General features: G+C 35.4%; 1 protein-coding gene across 1 annotated transcript in view; it reads right to left on the reverse strand.

Annotated features, from left to right (window-relative positions):
• Positions 1-20,253, reverse strand: part of EPHA6 (EPH receptor A6) — an 860,810-nt gene that overhangs the window by 236,990 nt on the left and 603,567 nt on the right. The window contains 1 exon segment of the mRNA XM_088794040.1: positions 18,220-18,345. Within this exon segment, the coding sequence (XP_088650166.1) occupies positions 18,220-18,345 (126 nt within the window).

Consider the following 20,253-nt stretch of genomic DNA (forward strand, 5'->3'; position numbering starts at 1 on the left):
AGTGTATGTATGTATGGGTCTTGCTTTCTCATTCATTCAGCTACACTATCTCTTTAGATTGCAGCACTTAACCATTTACGTTTAAAGGGATTATTGATAGGGACATAGTATTGCCATGTTATTATTCACATTTATGTTCTTCTTCCTTCCCCTCTTCTTCTTAAAGAAGTCCCTTTACCATTTCTTGTAAAACTGGATTGGTGCTGATGAACTCCTTGAGGTTCTTCTTGTCTGGGAAGCTCTTTATCTCTCCCTCAAATTTAAATGCCAGCCTTGCTAGTTGGAGTAGTCTTTGTTGTAGGTTCTTGCTTTTCATCACTTCGAAAATATCGTGACAGTCCTGTTTGACTGAAAAGTTTCTGTTGAGAAATCAGCTGACAATCTTTGTGAGCTCCCTTGAAAGTAATTACTTGCCTTTCTCTTGCTCCTTTTAGGATTCTCTCTTTATCTTTAACCTTTGCTCATGAATAGGAAGAGAAAGGCTCATGAATAGAAAGAATTACAATCACTAAAATGTTCATATTACTGAAAGAAATCTACAGATTCAATGCAATCCTTATCAAAATACCTATGCCATTTTTCACAGAACTAATAATTCTAAAATTTATATGGAACCACAAAGACCCTGAATAGCCACAAGAATCTTGAGAACAAAGAAAATTGGAAGTATCATGCTACTCGATATAAAACTCTACTACGAGGCTATAGTAATCAAAACAGCATGGTACTGGCATAAAAGCAGACACAGATTAATGGAAGAGAATAGAGAGCCCAGAAATAAACCCACACCTATATGGTCATTTAATCTATGACAAAGGGAGCAAGAATATACAATGGGGTAAAGGTAGTCTATTCCATAAATGGTGTTGAGAAAACTGGACAGATGCATGGGGAGAAAAAAAAAAAAAAAAAAAAAAAGAAGCCCAGAAAACTAGACCATCTTCTTACACCATATACTAGAATAAATTCAAAATGGATTAAAGACTTAAATGTAAGACCTGAAACCATAAAACTCCTAGAAAACACAGGAAGTAAACTCTCTGACATTGCTCTTTGTAATATTTTTTTCTGATTTATCTTCTCAGGCAAGAAAAACAAAAGAAAAAATAAACAATAAATAAAAATAAACAATTAGGAGTATATCAAACTAAAGAGTTTTTTCACAGCAAACTATCAACAAAACCAAAAGCCTACCTATCGGGAAAAGATATTCACCAAGGATACATCCAATAAGGGGTTAATATCCAAAATTTATTAAAAACTTATACAACTCAGCACCAAAAAAAAAAAAAAAAAAAAGAATCCAATTAAAACATGTACAGGTGACCTAAATAGATCTAAATTTCTCCAAAGAGGACATACAGATGGCCAATAGACATATGAAAAGATGATCAATGTTACTAATCATCAGAGAAATGCAAATTAAAACCACAGTGAGTTATCACCTCACCCCAGTCAGAATGGCTTTCATCAATAAAAGAGCAAACAAGTGTTGGCGAGGATGCAGATATAAGGGAACCCTGGTGCACTGTTTGTCAGATTGCAAACTGGTGCAGCCACTATGGAAAATATTTTAGATGTTCCTCAAAAAATTAAAACTAGATCTTCTTTATGATCCTGCAATACCACTTTTGGATATTTATCTAAAGAAATCTAAAACACTAATTCAAAAAGATATTTGCACCCCTATGTTCACTGCAGCAGGATTTACAATATCCAAGATATGGAATCAAACTAAGTGCCCATCAATAGATGAATGGATAAAGAAGAAATGGTACATGTATACAATGGAGTATTACTTGGAGGTAAGAATGAAATCTTACCATTTGAGACAACATGGATGGTCTTAGGGGGCATTCTGCTAAGTGAAATAAATCAGATTGAGAAAGACAAATACCATATGATCTCACTTATTGTGGAATCTAAAGAACAAAATAAATGAACAAACAAAACAGAAACACTCATAGACACAGAGAACAAACTGTTGGTAGCCAGAGGGGAGGAGGGTTGTTAGTTGGGTGAAGAGATTAACACATACAAATTGGTAGTTACAGAATAGTCACAAGGATATAAATTGTAGCACAGAGAATACAGTCAATAATGTTTTAACAACTCGTGTAGGGCTAGGTGGGTACTAATCGGGGGGACCATTATATAAATTATAAAAATGTCTAACCACTATGCTGTATACCTGAAATTAATATAAAATAATATCAAATAACAACTGTTACTGAAAATTAAATAAATATTTCAAAAGAAAAATAAAATCAGATTTGTGGTCACCAGAGGTGAAAGATGATGGGAAAGGAAACTGGAGAAAGGTGGTAAACTTCTAGTTAAAAGTTAAAGAAGTAGCAAAGATGTAGTGTACAACATGATGACAATAGTTAACACTGCTGTATGATATATAGGGAAATATTTTAAGATAGTAGATTCTAAGAGTTCTCATCACAAAGAGAAATTCTTTTACTTTTTCTTTTTCTTTCATCTATACGAGATGATGGATGTTAACTAAATCTCTTTTGTAATCATTTCACTGTATATATATATAACCATCATGCTATATACTTTTAACTTATACAATGATGTATATTATTCATTTCTCAATATAACTGGAAAAAAATTTAGTCATGAATAGCTACAGCCACCTAAGATTTGATGGCACAATATATCATGTCTAAAAGAAAATAAAATGAGTTCAACTGTACTACTTAAACTTTGCAAGAGTAACTGCCATGACCACATAAACAACACCTAGTCTTATTTATTAGATTAAAACCTCAAAAAATGGTTGACAGCTGCAATAATCTCATAAGTTTCAAGTATTTTCTAATTTTAGCCCCATTGTATTTTGAAATCGAAAGACAGAAAAAAAGCCTGAATTTTAAAACCTCAATAGGCTAACTGAAGATAGAAATAAAGAGAAATTCACTTGTAATAATGTGAAGCTACATCATATAACTCTGTGAAATTGAGATTAGTAAAGAATTTTCAGAAACTTTTAAAAAGCATTTTGTGCAGGCATATAAGACTGCAAGCAGAGTAAAGAGAGATGCTAAATATTATTTTGTTGTTTCTTTTCTTTATTTTGAAAAACGGAACGTCCGATGATTGCTTTGCATTTTACTACACAGAAAGTCATAAATCAAGGAAAATATGACAGTGCTCATGTTCATGTTAGTGGAATAAATGAGAGCTACATATCACTTGTCATGGATGCTATGCTTCTATTTAATTAGAAAAGAAAAACAGTCAGAAAAAAAAATCCACAACTAAAGAGTAAAATACATTGCATTTAGTCTGCCCATATACAGACAAAATTTTATTTCAGAAATTATAAAAAATTTATTTGAGAAATTATAAAAAAATTATTTCCTCACGGTAGCTGCTATCTTGAGATAAAAACAGCTCAGACTATTTTTTGATCCATTACTTGCTTTTATGTTTTATTTAATTCAGTGTAAGCACAACATTTTCTTTAAATAAAATATTTTGAATAATATGGATCATTAATTGATTTTTAATGTAAATGTTTAAATTTTATGTCAGAAGATACATAGGAAACAATTCTAGTAGTCTTATTTCATGTTATGCAAATTGACATGGAAATGGTTTAGGGTTCAAAATAAGGAGGAAAGTCAGAAATTAATACATATTAGAAGACATTTAAGAAGAGTATTTCTATTTTTGAGGATCTCCCAGGCTTGTCTCATTTTATAGACTGTTGCAAATGTAGTAGGCCTGGCTTCTGGTTAAAGATGATAGTGTAAACACGTGCTTATTTTCTTTTGCTCCATTAATAACAGAAAAGGAAAAAAAGTGTTAACCCTTAAGGACAAATGACAGGAGATGGGACTCCAGTGGATGAGAATTCAGTAAAATTTTTAAGGTGGAAGGTGACTGGGGAGGTATTAATGGGTGTAGTAGGGCATAAAAAGGGAAAGAAGAGGTTGCTTTTGTTGAAAGCAGAGCAAGTCCCAAGGTGGAACCATAGATGGACTCCTGGCTTTGATACAGTCATATAGCAAAGGGCAGAAGTGAGACATGAGCCCCAAACAGAGCAAGGGTGTAGTTTGAAACTTTTACATGGAAAAGTTGACAACTAATTCCTATAAAATATCAGAAGATTCCTTTCGAGGAAAAAAAATGAATGAAAAAAAATACAAACCGCATATTGACGTTTGAATATCCCCACTAAAACTATCCCCTAACCACCCAAAGTGATGCCCATTGTAGACACGCCTGCATTCTCACATATGGCCTCCAATCAGTGCCTGACTGGATATGAATGAAAAGCCAAGCAAGGTTCACCAGACAAGTGAGAAGAGTCCTCAATAGGAAAGGCAAAAATAATAAAACAAAGAAGAAAACTGAAAGCAACAGTGATAGTGTATAACGAGTTCATCCATTAGCAAAGATATGGATGCTGAAAGAAAGAAATATTAAGAAAATTAGACATTTGAAAATTAAAGGATAGAAAATGTACTCAATAAGAGTCTTGGAACATATGTAGATTTAGTTGAGGAAGTCTGATAGGAAATAGAACAAATGTGCATTTACAAAAAACAAGCCCAGACACCAAAAATATAAGCTTAATGCTTAAAGTGGTAAAAACTTGATTCAGAGATTCCACAAATGACTAATAGGAATTGTAGAGAGAATAAAGAGAACTCAGGTGAGGAAAATTGCACAGAAATAATAGTAAAGATTTTTGAGAAGCATACGATTTCACTGATATGTGGTATATAAAACTGAGAAAACAAAGGAACAAGACAAACAAATGAAGAAACAAAAACTCATGGCCACAGACAATAGTTTAGTGGTTACCAGAGAGTAAGTGGGGAAGAGGAGGTGGTAGATGAGGGTAAAGGGGGTCAAATATATGGTGGTGGAAGGAGAACTGACTCTGGGTGGTGAGCACATGTGATATATAGATGATGCATTACAGAATTGTACATCTGAAACTAGTGTAACTTTACTAACAATTATTACCCCAGTAAACTTTAATTAAAAAAGAAAAACAAAAAACCCCCCAAAAAACGAAAGTAAGGGAGGGAAAAAAAAAATGGTTTTCAAAGAGCAAACATCTCCAGACTGAAAGAGCCTCCATGTGTGTAGCACTTCACATTCAATTCCAGGTAGAATCCTCCAGCATGTCACTGGTCAGCAGTTGCACTGTCTTTAAAAGATAGTAGAGTGATGTCTTTAAAATTCAGAGGAAAAAATATTTTTAACTTACAATGATATGTTTCAAGTATTTTATTTATTAAAAAGACATTTTCAGATATAAAAGAATCCAGAAAACGAATTCCTTTCTAAGCTTTCCACTCTTAGTTAGAAAGCTCAATGGAGGATTTGTTCCAACAAAGTGAAGATAGTAACTTAAGAGAGAGGAAGATAATGGGCTACAGGAAATAATGGCTCCATAGTAGTTAAATGACCAGGAAAAAGGATGAGACCCATGCGTCGGCCCAAACGGAAGCAGGAGAGTAGACTTTAGGAATGCAGCCACTCATGGCACAGAGTCTGGATATACTGAATAATGCTCTGGTTTAGAGCGGTCTAGAGCAGGGGTTGGCAAACTTTTTTTGTCAAGGCCCTGATAATAAATATTTTAGGTTTGTGGAAAATTCTGACTCTGTTGCAACTACTTAATTCTTCAGTTTCAGCACAAAAGCAACTATAGACAATGAGTAGACGATGGGTAGGGCTGCGTCTCAATAAAACAGGTAATTTGGTCTAAGGGCCATAGTTTGCCAAACTCTGCTCTAGAGAAACTCAGCCATGAATTTCCAGCAGCATTACCAATAGGACATCAGAAGAGCAAACCTACTTTGGAGAAGCTGGCGTCTGTGACAAGCACCTACACAATTCATTAGTCAGGTGAAGTAAGTCCAAACCTTTCTCTCTTTCTAGCTCAGCAAAAAATGACATCTCACTACCAGGAGCTCCCATATCAGAAATCTTACCAGAAAGAGCCAAAACATTTCACAAACATTAATATAACACTTTGAAAACAAACTTTTTCAATTTCAAATTTGATTATATGTATTAAAAGTAGTGCCTGTATTGGTTGGAACAATATATGGAGACTCAAATATAGTATTTAAGGATACTAAGGTAACCCATTGTAATAATAACAGCAGTATTGAAAGGAGAGATGAGTGTTGTAAGGAAGCTCAGTCTGTATCTGTGATAACAGGAAGTCAATAGACAGAGTGTAATGTTAAAATGTAGATGGAAGCAACCATTGGAATTAGAAAACAGAATCAGTTACAAAGTATTGTCACAAATGAACAGGACTTAGAGTTGGATGAGGAGCCGGGAAGGAGTGGTATGTATGCTTGTGCATTTCATTAGAGGTCCTCTACTCTAAAAATAATTTTAGATATGTGCAAGTCACTTTGATTTTAAAAATTAAAATTTTAAAAATATGGAGGAAATAAAGAAGTCTTTATGACTATGACAGAAATCTGGCATTCTCTTTTTGACTACTGCTTTTGGGGAACATGCTATTGAGTAAAAGTTGCCCCTGTTCTCCAGTACTATGGGCATTTGTTCCATCAGTCAACAAATGAATCTTAACAGGCTAATACATCAAATGTAAGACAACACCACATTTATTGCTTTTTTTCAAATTTACTTAAAAAAAAAAAAAAAGGAAATTTAACTCTTTTCCCTCACCTCTTCATTTTTCTATGCTTAGTCAGGTTTTGGATTCTGCAGTAACTGGGTCCACTACCCAACCCAACAAGAAGCTGAGCAAAGACTTCTGAATTTTACTCACAACTTTCTCAAGTAGGGCATTCCTGCCAACTCTTGGGAAAAGCGGACTGTTCACTTTTATTGTCCTGGTCATGCAGATGAAGAAAAAGGGCATTGTATTTTGTGGATTTGCTTCCCATGGGGCATGGCTCTACATTGCAACTAACTGCTTTATAATGTCTCAGTAATTTCTCATCTTAATAGGAAGTATAGAAAATGGGATAAAATGTGTTATTTCATGTATCAAGAGCACAGTGATTTTCATCCTTTTGTAAAAGTCACTGTCGTAACATCTAAACATAATGTACAGACTTAGAACTGAAAACCCTCTAAAATTGAGGATTCAGGTAATATTCACAAAGAAAATACAAATAAAAAGAATACAAACTAAATAGCTAGACTTTCATTCTTGGCTTGAAAGCTTCTGGATTTTTCCACACAGATCGCAACATGCCAATCTTCTAAATATTCCTGTTTTCTTTATCTAAGTCATTCCGGTCAGAAAACTGAGACTTGTGCTGTTTCTTGCTCTCTTGATTTCCTGCATTCTGACTGGTTTCTCTGCTTATTGAACTCTTTCCTCCACAAGACATCAGAGTGATCATTTCAATTGCAAATCTGACTATATCATTCTCCTCACACTCTTCATTTACTCTTCAATCCCTTCAGGATGCAGTCATTTCTTGGGTAGCCTTCCTTGATCCCTCAATTTAACTAGTACACCTTTTCTCCTAGAGGATGATGCATCCTTATCGTGCCTCCATGATAACACTTAACCCTGGGGATGCATAAGGTGAATTACTATTTCTCTTTCCTCACCCCAATCTTACACTAGGCGATAAGCTTTTTGAAAACAAAAGTCATTTAATGAATAAATACTTTCATCATTTTTGTAAATTATGAATTCTACATCCATTCATTAAAGTTTATGTAGCAAATACGATATCACATGTCAAGTATGGTTTAAAGGGCTGAGGGTACAGCAGTGAATAGGAGAGTCAGGTACGACAGATAATAAGAAAAACAAAACAAGTATATGTCAGCTGGAAATAACTGATACAGAAAAAAAGTAAGGAGAAAAAGGAGTGTGAGAGGAAGGTTGCTACTCTCCTGAAAGGTGTCTTTGGTCAAGTAACAATGTCCTAGAAATTGGAGGGAGTGAGGGAGTGAGAAAGTAGCCATGGTGTTACTGGAACTAAGAGCTTTTAAGTCAGATGGACCATCAAGTACAAAGGTCTTGAGATGGGAATGCAGGAAGGACGTTTGCAGAAGAGCAAGGAAGCCATTGTTTCCAAAGAGTTTTTACTTTGAGTGAATCAAGAAGTCATTGGAGGGTTTTCAGCAGAGAGTGACACAATCTGGTTTACACTTCAAGAAATCTTCTGGTGCTGGTAACACAGAGGCACAAAGATAGGAGAAAGGAGGCCAGGAGATATGCCGATGGGTTGGACCAGTGTTGTAGCTGTGAAGTGGTAAAAAATGGTTGGAGACTGGGATAGATTATGAAGGCAGAGCTGACAGGGTTTGCTGATGGATTGACATGGCATATGAAAACCTGTGAATCATGCTTCAGATGAAATGTGTGATCTCACCCTAAAGAATAACCTCATGACAATAGTCAATATCCAAGTTAATGTCAGCCCTGCTCAGACACTTGGCTTTTTGTGTAACAATGCACTTAGAGTGAGAATCCATTCTACCCCTGCAAATCACTGAAACAGATCAGCAGCTAGTATGCAGTCTTCACACCATGAAGCTGAGAAGTGATTTCTCACAGGTTGACAGATGGCTGGAATTAAAGCAAGATACAGTAAAATTTACCTAAAATAGGTGGAGAGTGTGGCAGTGAAGGGTAGTTTAAGAAACAGCAATTGCACAAGTGCCAGCAGAAGATATTCTTATGGAGGAAATATAGATTCACAAATGGAAAAGGTTATTTCCAATAAAGTAGCAGTCACTAAGAGCATGACTCTGGACTCAGACTACTCTGGGCTTGAATTTGCCTTTATTATCAAGCCAACCAGCTTTGTAATAATAATAATAGTAATCTTTTTCACCAAGTACTTTAATCTCTCTAAGTCTTAGTTTTCTTGTCTGTAAAATGTTCATATGTGATTCTTAGCTTTGTGAGGATTGAAAGAGATGATAATACAAGTAAAGCTTGCTTCAAACATGTAAACATTTAATAACTCTTGCTTACTATTAATATCAAAGAGAGACTGGCTACCTTTCTAGGTAGGACGAAGACAGGGAGGGAACCATAAAAAAGATTCTGGGAGGAACAGATTATCAAAATTTTCCATTTACACACCTTCCCATCCTGTGAGTTTATTTACTCCACCATGAAAGCAATAAATGAGAGGTTATAAATGATCATAAGTACTTGTCTAGCTGCTGTTTCTATCTTTCAAAAAGTCAACAGAGACTGTTATTTGGCCTTAATTCTGAATAAAGACCTACAAGGTGTAAGAGGGTGGGAACTTGGGGAGGAAAAAAATGACCATTTTCATTTTGAGATACCTAACAGCCCAGAAAAAAGCCTTGGCCATAGTTGTAGATATTAAACTTTAGGGTGGTAGTTTAAAAAAGATGTACATGGACTGGGTACAATTTCATCATCAAAGATTCTATAGAGTGAGGGATAGGTGTCTATAAAACACAGAATTCAAACAAGGCCAACATAATTATCCAAATGAGAAGCAAATTAAAGAGCGTACTAAATAAATGCTGCCTAGAGAGCTCTGAGCTCAGTTATGTTAAAGACACATAACGAACTTGCAAAGCAGAAGAACTCAGGGATGATATGAACGATAATTCCACTGGCTGATCTAACTGAGATGGAGAAAGACCTGGGCAGTTTGGGTAAATTCACCTAAGAAACATGATGAAATTTAATAGAAATATTTATAAAACGAGAGTATGAGAAAAATATATATCCTTGGATGGCTACACAGAGAACGCAGTATATGGTTTATACAGATATATAGTGTGGGCGTATAAATAAAATATAGCCTGTACTCAGCATCATAAAGTCATTGGACAAGTATAGAAACAGGCCTGGTTTAATAGCAACTCATCTGGGAAAGACCACGGGGGATAAGCTGGTGTAAGCTCTCTCTATGCCAACAGTGTGTGGCAGCTGTTCAAAAAGCAAGCGCAAACTCAGGCTGCAATAATTGAGACACTGTAGGAAAGGGTTAGTAGCCCATGTTTTCTGCATTGATTAGAAAATATTTGGAATATTGGGTTCAATTCTGGAAAGACTTAGAGAAAAACTTTAGTTCTCCTGAGGAATCCTCTCACTATGATGAAGTGTCCAGAAATCATGTCAGATGGAAATGGTTGAAAAGTGGGCAATTTAGCTATGAAAAGAAAGATTTATGAGGTTCACATGTTGTCTTCAAATATTCGAAGGATCAAGGTGTAGTGCAGAAGAAGGATTAGGTTTACTTTGTATAAGTTCAATTTTGCAGAACAAGTACTAGTGGGTAGTGTTATAAGGTTACATACAGTGTTACAAGGAAGCACATTTTTACTAGCAAAGATTCTTGATTTATTGGAACTGTTTCCAAGGAGTGGGCTGCCTGGTGAGGTGGCAAACACATTCAATGGCAGATTTCTGATAAAGGTTGGATGGACAGTTAGACCTACTTCATCTCATTTGCTTCTCAGAACAATCATGAAGTGGCAAAGCCATTCTATTTTTATTTTAATTATTTGCCCAATAAAACCAAAATTCATTCTTCTTTTCTTTAATTATTTAAAAGTCTATATGTCATTAAAAACTAAAAATTCACCAAATGTAAAAGGCACTGATTATTATTAATAGCCAAGAAGCAGAGCTAGAGTTAGATTTGCACCAAGAAAAAGGAAAAGCTTAGGCTTTGAAGAAAAATTAGATATAATGAAGAGCCTGTGTCACGAAACTCTAAAATCTCTCGAAATTGTCCAAAATTCCTCTTCATAATCTCCACAGCTCTTATTTTACTACTTCTCTCTTGCCCTGTCTTACCTGCCTGTTCCTCATCTTGGCATTCCTTAGCTTCCCAATGCTATCTCTGTGATGCAATCTGATCACCTAGTCTGCAGGGATCTCTAGATTCTTTGAATTTCAATTAGCAATTTACATGTGTTTTGTTCACTCATGAGGTTTCTTCCTTCTACCTTGTCTTTCTATCTCCTTTCTACTTCTTTTTTTTTAACCTTATATATTGTACTTCCTTAGTTTCCTTCTTGAGCCTGAGCCCCTTCACTTGTAAACTACATAGTACCTAACTCAAAGCAGATTACCTAGTACTTACTAAACAAGGAGAACATGAATATCATTCATTAGGAGTGCAAAGCAAAACTGGACTTAGAGGCTAAACAGCAAATAAATTCATACTCTTGTTATCCATAGTAGGCTTGAAAAATGATTCACTTCGTGTTTTACAAAACAAAGGTTGTAAAACATGACCACAAATTCCTCCCATCTTTGTATACTTGTTCCTTGGCTTTGCAAGAGGTAGAATCTATTACTCTGTCTCACTACATCTGGGCTGGCCATGTGATTTACTTTGAATGAGGTAAAATATAAGAACTACATTGTAGGAGTTCAGAGCCACGGTTATGTAACTCTTTCTCCCATCTGCTTCGAACACTGCCTTGAGACTGTCATGTCTTGCCTGTTGGTGGAGGAAAGAGAAAAGAATGGAGCAGCAATAAGTCACCCCTCATCAGACCCTACACACTCAGATCAACTATCTCACAGTAACACTGTCCACTTGAGACACCATTCATAAGAGTAACCCCGGGTAACACCAGAAGACAAAACCCACAGCTCTAGCTGAGCCCAGCCCAAATTGCTGACCCACAGAATTATGAATAAATGAAATGATTTTCAGTTTTGGAATGGCTTTTTATGCATCAATAGCTAACCTGCATAAGCTACAAAGACAAAAGTCTTTACTTAAATAAATAGGCAATTAGGATGAGAACACAAGTATCACTTGGGAACAATCAACTAATTACCTTATGATAGATGAACTATAGTATGACATAAGCAAATCATGCAATCAAATTGATGGCGGTAATTCACATCTTACTATTAACCATTGTAGGGTGTACATGGTCTTTCAGGCAGCATTCTTGAGTGTGTGGCATTATTAATAATCTTAGGGCATAAACATCCTTTTGCTTCTTTGCAAAAGAGAATTCAGAACTATATCCAATTTTCACCTTATCTCCCAAATTGTATTTTGAATAAGTGCCTACCATCTTTATTATATTTATATTATACTTAAAACTCTAACTGAACTTCAACTTTGGAAAATTAGTACCTGTGGTAGGCAGACTTCTAAGATGGCCTGCAGCGATCCCTGCACCCTGGCATTCATGCCATTGTGTGACCTCCTCCCCTTCCCTGTGGGTTGTATCTAGTATCATACTTGTAGCCAACAGAATATGGCAAAGGTGATGTGATGTCACTTCCATGATTAGGTTACAACAGATTATGATTTCAATCTTGCTAGCACACATGCTTGCTGGCTTGAATGAAATAAGCTACTATGCTGGAGAGGCACACATCGCAGGAATCTGAGTGTTTGACAGCCAACTGGCAGTGAAGAATTAAGGCCTTCAGTGCAACAACCCTCTAGGGACTGTCGCCTGACAGCAGTCATATAAATGAACCTGGACATGGACCTTTGCCCACTTGAGCCTTCAGATGAGATCACAGTACTAGCTGACACCTTGATTGCAACCTTGTGAGCAACCCTGCAGGAGCAGAATCATGCCTGAAATCCTGACCCGCAGAAACTGAGAGTGAATGCTCTTGTTTTGAAATTTTAGGGTAATTTGTTATGTAGCAAGAGATAACTATTATGCTATAGTAATGTAAGGTATAAAAATTATCACAATTGATATGAGTCTTTTTTCCCCTCTTTTAGCTATTAGTCTTAAGAGAATGATGTATTGATTTTTTCTTTCTATGCAAGCTGTACCCAGTCTTCCCCTATCTCCTTGGAGTGCTTTTATGAAAATAAATGTCAAGTTTCCTTCATTACACCAAATATTTTAGGACACAAATTAGAAGAAAAAACCAAAGGAAAAAATTTTGAAAAATTATTATGCCTTTGGTAAGTTATTAAAAAAACCCAAAACTCTTCATGATTACCTTGTCTGTTATACAAACTCAATACAAAATAAATTCTCAATGTAATCTGTGTTGTAAGATTCTATATTTCACTATGTAAATAGAAAGTATATAGTGAGTTCTATAATTTGGGCTTAATTTATCAAGCAAATTATTAATATAAAGTATTACAACTACTATAATTCACACCTGTCCTCTATAAATTTGTTATTCTAGTTTATTTTTATTTTATATGTGTTATGTATTTGAGTTCCTATTATTTTAATTGTGTTGTACTTTAATTTATTTCACATTAGGTATTTGTTGATAACCAGGTATTTATTTATTTATTTTTAAATTTATTGGGGTGACAATTGTTAGTGAAATTACATAGATTTCAGGTGTACAATTCTGTATTACATCAGCTATAAATCCCATTGTGTGTTCACCACCCAGAGTCAGTTCTCCTTCCATCACCATATATTTGATCCCCTATTTATTTATTTAACAAGCATTTAAGGACAAAAATGAAACTTCATTTTTAATTAGTAATTTTCAACTAACTCTGAAAATCATAGATATCATTCCTAAGTTACTCCTCATTATGTGTCATCTCTACTTCTTACATTAATCCTGCAATATAACTATTGTTATTGTGAATCCATTTTATAGAGGAGCAAAGAAATGTTCTGAAAGATTACTAAATTTGTGAAGGTCACAGTATTATTTAGTACCCAAATTGTGACACAAGCTTGGGTCTGTCTGGTTTCAGCCTGTGTCTTTTTAATGCATATCATAATGTCCATAGAGAATGGATAAAGTCCATCTTCCATTACATAATTTGATTTAGAAACCTATGAAATTCTTGAGTAAAAGGCAGAAAGATTTTGCCAGAATCTGTTGTTGGTCCTATTTTCAATCTATTAACAGGGCAAAGAAGTTTCCAAGAATAGAAAAGAAAATTAATCTGACCTCCACCAAAATCCTTTAAGTTAATAGATGAGAACAAAATTTGCATCTGATAAGATCATCTCATCTAAATAGAGAGGAAATAGGCCATAAACACAACTTTCTTCTTGTAAAAAATAAATTGTGAAACCACATCTAGACTACTGCCTACATTTCTCATTGTCATGTTGTAAGAAAACATAATATAGCTATAAAAGAGCAAAAAATAATAAAGACAATCAGGGTTTTTTAAAGAAAATAACTTAAAAATAGATTCTAAAGCAGAGAGAAGAAGCTGTCTGGGGATAACAGGGGAATCAGGAGAGGTACATAAGGAAAGAATTTTGCCTGCTATACCATCAAGTGCAACTCTGACCTCAGACAAGATGGCAATAACAGAATCAAATATTAGGCTGAATAAATCACTGGTTTGACACTCACTTTTATATCTTTTTTGTTGTCCTTTTGACTTTCTTTTACCTGCAGATGATTGCTGAGAAACCAACAGTTAAAACTTCCTGGACTATTCTAGGAAGAGAAAAAAAATATGGTGACACTAAGCCAGGAGAAGATAAGGCGGACAGTGGAGGCAATAATGAGTTTTGTCTAGATAATGGGATAGAATGAATGACTGGGGAGATTTTATGCATTTCCACTAAGACTAGGGAAAGAGGGAAGGTCAAAAATAAGAAGAGTGTCCTATAGGCTTAGAGATACAAGAATGATTTTTTCAGTGGAATAATGTTTCAAAATTATAGATAGTCTGCTAGGCAAATTTTTCCTATAATGGTTTAGGTTCAGTACTGTCCTGAAAAAGGGATAGCCTTTCAATGACCTTTTCCACCCCATGATTAAAATTCAGTTTACCAGTTTTCTCATTATCTCAAGATATGTATAAAATAATGATTCTACCCTAATCTGACTTGGCTCTCTGTAGCCTGGGAATTTCTGTTTTATAGTCCTCTGGCCACAGTATTTCATTTTATGATGCAAAAAGTCAAAGGAGATAGATGATCTTGATAGTCTCCTATGCAACAGAGCTGCTCACCTCATTTAAATGGAAATGTGCATTTTCATGGAAATCCAGGTCAGTGTTGATGAACAAAGATAAGCTGCCACTATTAAATAGAACAGTGATATACAACAAAGAAAAAAGTTGTCCTAGAAAACTCATTCAAACAAACAGTAAAATTTATAGTGAAAGATAGGGAATTTTAAGAATATAGATATAGTCTAGATATTGGATAAATTAATTTTTCTAAGGATTTGTCACATAATATTTGGATAGTTATAAAGTTGAAAATCCCAGGATAGAGGTTGAGTGTGGAAGCCACATTGAATCCCTATGTCTTTGATGAGCAAGGTGACTTAATATGAAAAAACTAATTAGCACAGTGACTTTTATAAGTAGACATTAGCCAACTCATAAACATTGTCAGTGAACATGTTAAGAAGTGTCATGGGTTAGATGTAATATCATTTTCCATGCTCTTTTCTTTCTTAAAAATTTAATGTAGCTATTCTGGAGTTCATGTTTTAATAACTCATTTAAGGAATATTTAATGATTACATATTGTGTCTCCCAGCTGAAACCTGGGAAACAGTCTTACCTATTCCTTTGCTAAAAATCATGCAGGTTTTGTAAATTTCTCTTCAGCAATGAGTTGTGAATCTATCGCCACTCTCAATTCCTTAATCAACCTGAATATCTTTTACCTGACAATTATTAAGACCTGATATCTTGCTTCTTTCTCCCATCACCCACCCACCTCCGTCCAGCATCTCTACTGCCACTAAAGTCCTTTAATTTACACTTACAAGGGGAATACCTAATACATGCAGATGCTGATTAAATGGCATCTGAAAAGAAACAAGCAAATAGGTGGGGAAAAACTAAAGGCTATGAAACAACCCAAAGAAGGTATTTACCCAAGGAAGTAAAAAGTTGGGCAAGTAACCAGTTTTGCAAATATGCCATAGATGTTACATAACTCTATTAATTCTTTAGTTTGACTCAACAATGCTTTTCCACATTGCTGCTATGGGAAATGTCCACACATTCATGAGTTTTTTTCACATGCAATTAGAGATTTTAAGGAACATGACCTAATGGGATTAATTAACAGAGCAGTACTGGCCGGGGGTACAAAGAAGAAAGTTATAACAGTTTTGTCCTATAAAGCATTCATTTGTATGATTTTTCTAAAGATGCACAGTAAAAGGATGCTTAGCATATAATTTGAAAGATGAAATAGTCAAAGGTGAGTAAATATGAAAAAAGAGACACTGATGTACAAGATTGATTGCATGGTTTAGATATTATGTTTGCCAAATGAGAAGAATCCCATCACAACTTTTAAACAGAGCAAGGGGAATATGATATTAAAATAGTCTCATGAATAGTTATTGTTTAGATTGACAGTATCTGTTACACATTTTTTAGAGCAAAATTTATATTTTTATTGAAAACCCCAAAACTAAAGAAAATTTAATTTCTTTGTTTACACTTTACATGCTTGATTTTCTCTCTCAACATGATGTTTGACACTGGTACTTAATTTATGCACAGAGGGCTACAGCAGAAAATGCTTCTACTGAATCTAGGAGCGTACTGAATACTGCAGTATAAAAGGACATGATGCCAGAGGGGAAAAAAATGCCAAACATAGGGTGTGATGGAATTATTCAACTTCTCTTTTGTCTTCCTCTACTGCCTGAAAAAAATGAACCTGTAGACTAAGTGACTATAATGCAATCACTCTTTTCAATTATAGCTTTAATGCCTGTACTGATGTGCTTTATGTTGAGAAGAGGGCAGAGATTCTGGTTGCGGTCCAGGTTCTTAATCTTTCCGATATGACAGCTTTTTTTTTGGCTGTGAGCATTAGGATTAAGTGTACGGAACCCTTGTGTCAGCTTTCAGAGGGAGACATGGGCCATGTAGGAGCTAACCCACTGTGCATAGGGAATCAAGTGACATAAAAGACTCTCTCCAAATGTCCCTGGAATTCTGTAGACAGGGTTAGTTCTCAGTGTCCCTGGAAAGCAGAGTCAGCTCAGTGGGCATAGTCAGGCAGAGCTTTGCGCTTAGAAGATCCCTGCCATTGATTTAATGCTTTGTTGTCACTGTCTTGAAAGTCTTGATCATTTTTTAACACAGGACTCTACAGTTTCATTTTGCACTGCTTCCTGCAAACTATTTAGCTGGTCCTTTTCATGAAGAAAGGCTTTGGAAGGGACAAGGGATAATCAGGTGCTTTCTTTGGTGTTTGCATAGACATGATATCTGGCAGGAATAGTCATGCTTTGGTATGTTCTGCTCTCTCCAAAGGATTGCACAGATATCCACCATCTAGAGGAGACCGATATCCTCCTTCAGGATCCAGTTTCCTTTTTCTACTTGGTAATGCATTCTCTCTTGCCTTTTTACCTTTATGCATGGCTGCCTTGTCAGATATTCCATTTCCAAACTTTCTTGCATTTAAGTGTGTCCACGCGATTGTATTTGGACCATTGAGACGTGAATAGACGTATTTTTAATTTCTGGGTAATTGCCTTAAATACAAAGCCAAAGAAACTGAACCCTTTGCTTCTTCTCACAGGCTGGAAGACAGACATGCAGATGAGCCAGCTTTGACCTTTCAGAGGAGGATAATACACGAGGGAAAGGCGTAGCAAAGAGTAGAAGGAACTCGGATCCTTTCAAGAGCTGAATGAGCGTGCCTCTGCCAGGATGGATTATTCACCTTGGGTCAAGGACTGCAAAGAGGAATCAATGTTCTGGGGTATCTTTGTTACATTGGCTTAGCCTCTGCCCTAAGTAACGTACAGAATGCGTCACATTAAATTGGTATTTATCTAGAATAGTTGAATAATATAGTGCTTTGAGTGTTTGAACATTCTACATAGAGAAAATTACAAATTTACATTAAAATGATACAAAACTATATTGAAGCTAATTTTATCCTCAGTGATTCTTAGAACACTTCTCCATCTTGCAGAGCATCAAGATCATCAATATAAATCCTAATTACAGTATATATCTATAGATATTGGGGCTTGAGTAAATCTATAATAACCTATGAAAAATTCCTGAAGTTGCATTTCTAAAATAAATTCCTGAATAACTCTCATTTTATTGTAATTTATCTCCATACTGAAAGAAGACTATAGGATGGTAAAAATAACTTACGTGACTTCTCATTGTTTAGAAACTGAATCAAGGCACTTAAAAACTTAAAACAAATAACATAACATATGTAAGACCATTTTACTTCTCATTTCTTAAAATTTTTCAATGATTAAAACTGCTAAGTTTTAAAATTTATGTTGATAAGTCAGTTATAAAACCATTAAGGAATCATATATTCATAAGCGTAGATTTTTATGTTTACCTGCCCCAATGACTCTCTCGATGCGAATTCTTGAGGGATCAATCTCCTTTGCAAATTCATGGACTGCTAGGGATGGGTCTTCATATGTATCTGGATCTATGTAAGTTTTAATTCCTGGGAAGCGTACTGCAACAAAAGAAAAGATTGGCTTAGTTTAAGAGTTTTCTTAGTAATTACACATCTTGTGAATATTTAAAATGAGGAGTCATATACTGAAGTAGTCATTCCTGTTAATTACTTAAATTCAATTCTGCTTTCCTGTCCCACCCACCTACCTGCCCGCACGCTACTAAAGCTTTGAGCAGTTGGAATAACAATTTTATCTACCTGTTAAGGTAAAATGACCTGGTGGTTTGATAGCAAGTGAGCCGATATTTTAACTATATTTCTGTAAAAAAAAAATTAATCAGCTCACTTATCTACTAACAACCCACACATTTCACATCTGATCCAGCTCAGGGTGTGGGGGAAATGAGACATAAGCGTCCCTCCCTCTCCTCAGCCAAGGAAGCCTTATTATTGCACCTCCTGGATACTTTGTACTCTAAGGCACTAGGTTTTCCTGAACTTATGCCCCAGTCTTGTGGTTTTTCCTCTTCCAGACACTCGCAGGCAGTAAAGAATAGACCCCCCCACGACACTGTGTACTGACACTGTGTACTGACACTGTTGTACAGTGACAGTACAACAACAAATAATAGCCCTTTCCTCTGTTCTTGTACTTGCCACCGTGGTCAGAACACACACAGTCCTGAAAAGGACCCCTATCTATTTATGAAGGACAGGAATCAAAGGCACGAATCTGGTCACTGGCTGTGGAGCCACAGCTCCTTTTGCAGGGGTGGACTGCTCACCGCCCATGGACAGTTAGGACAGTGAAGAGGGATGGCTGGCAAACTTGAATGTGTGGTTGCATATTCATTTGCCACTTCAGTATCAAAGAAGTTCCAGACTGCCTGTGGCTATTCCTCTGTTTTACTCATTGGTTTATGTGTTTCACATTCGATTGCTAGCTCCTGGAGGACAGGAGATCATTTTTTATACATCTCTGTATATTTCCAAATACCTTAGTTATGGTTTTATAGGTAATAAGCACACAGCAAGCCTTCACTGAATATGAATTAGTAGGGATTAAAAGATCAATGCAAATTTGTGACATAGGGGATGATGTCTGATTTTGTTGCTTCTTAGACAAACATCTAAGAAAAGCCATAAAACATATTGAATTAAGTTTTGTCTAGGTCTCCTTAGAAACACGCTCTTTCAAAAAAGATCTCAAAAGCAAACAAACAAAAGGCAATAAAGTGAGTTTAGGAGGGGGAATGAAATGCCCATTATTATCAATAATTTGCTCTGAGTTTTGTATGCCTGCTTCCTTCTTTTTCACTTTTTGCCTACTGTCTTCTAAAATTAATGTAAGACCCGATATTATATTATATTAAATAAGATCCGGTCTTATTTTATAGGAAAATAAGACTGGGTCTTATATTAATTTTTGCTCCAAAAGACACATTAGAGCTGATTGTTTGGCTAGGTCTTATTTTGGGGGAAATACTATTATTTATTAACTCATACCTGATTTTAACAACTCAGCCATTCAATTATTTAAGATGATACACACTTCTTAGGAATAAATTGATTAGTTAATATCATTTTTTTTCTAGTAAACACAATATATGTGTATAAGACAAAAACCCAAACTTATTAGGTTGGTGCAAAAGTAATTGAGGTTTAAAAGGTTAAAAATAATTGCAAAAACTGCAATTACTTTTGCACCAATCTAATCATTCCAAATTTGACTGGTTACTCATTTAACTTATCCAAGACTTCTTAAACATCGGTTTATCTTTCTCCTACCTCCTTGGCTGCCTCGAATTAGTTTCTTTGCTTCTTGCTGGGCCCATCTGGTTTAGTTTATGCTAAATTGCTAGTTGGGAAAACAGATAATAAATGCCTCAGGAGCATCTCTTTCTTCAGCATTTCAGTTCTAAATGTCCCACAGTGAATCTGAAAGTTGCTCAGCATAAGCTATCT

Source organism: Rhinolophus sinicus, chromosome 17, assembly GCF_057876585.1.
Source record: "Rhinolophus sinicus isolate RSI-liver-muscle chromosome 17, RSI-T2T, whole genome shotgun sequence".
Taxonomy (NCBI): domain Eukaryota; kingdom Metazoa; phylum Chordata; class Mammalia; order Chiroptera; family Rhinolophidae; genus Rhinolophus; species Rhinolophus sinicus.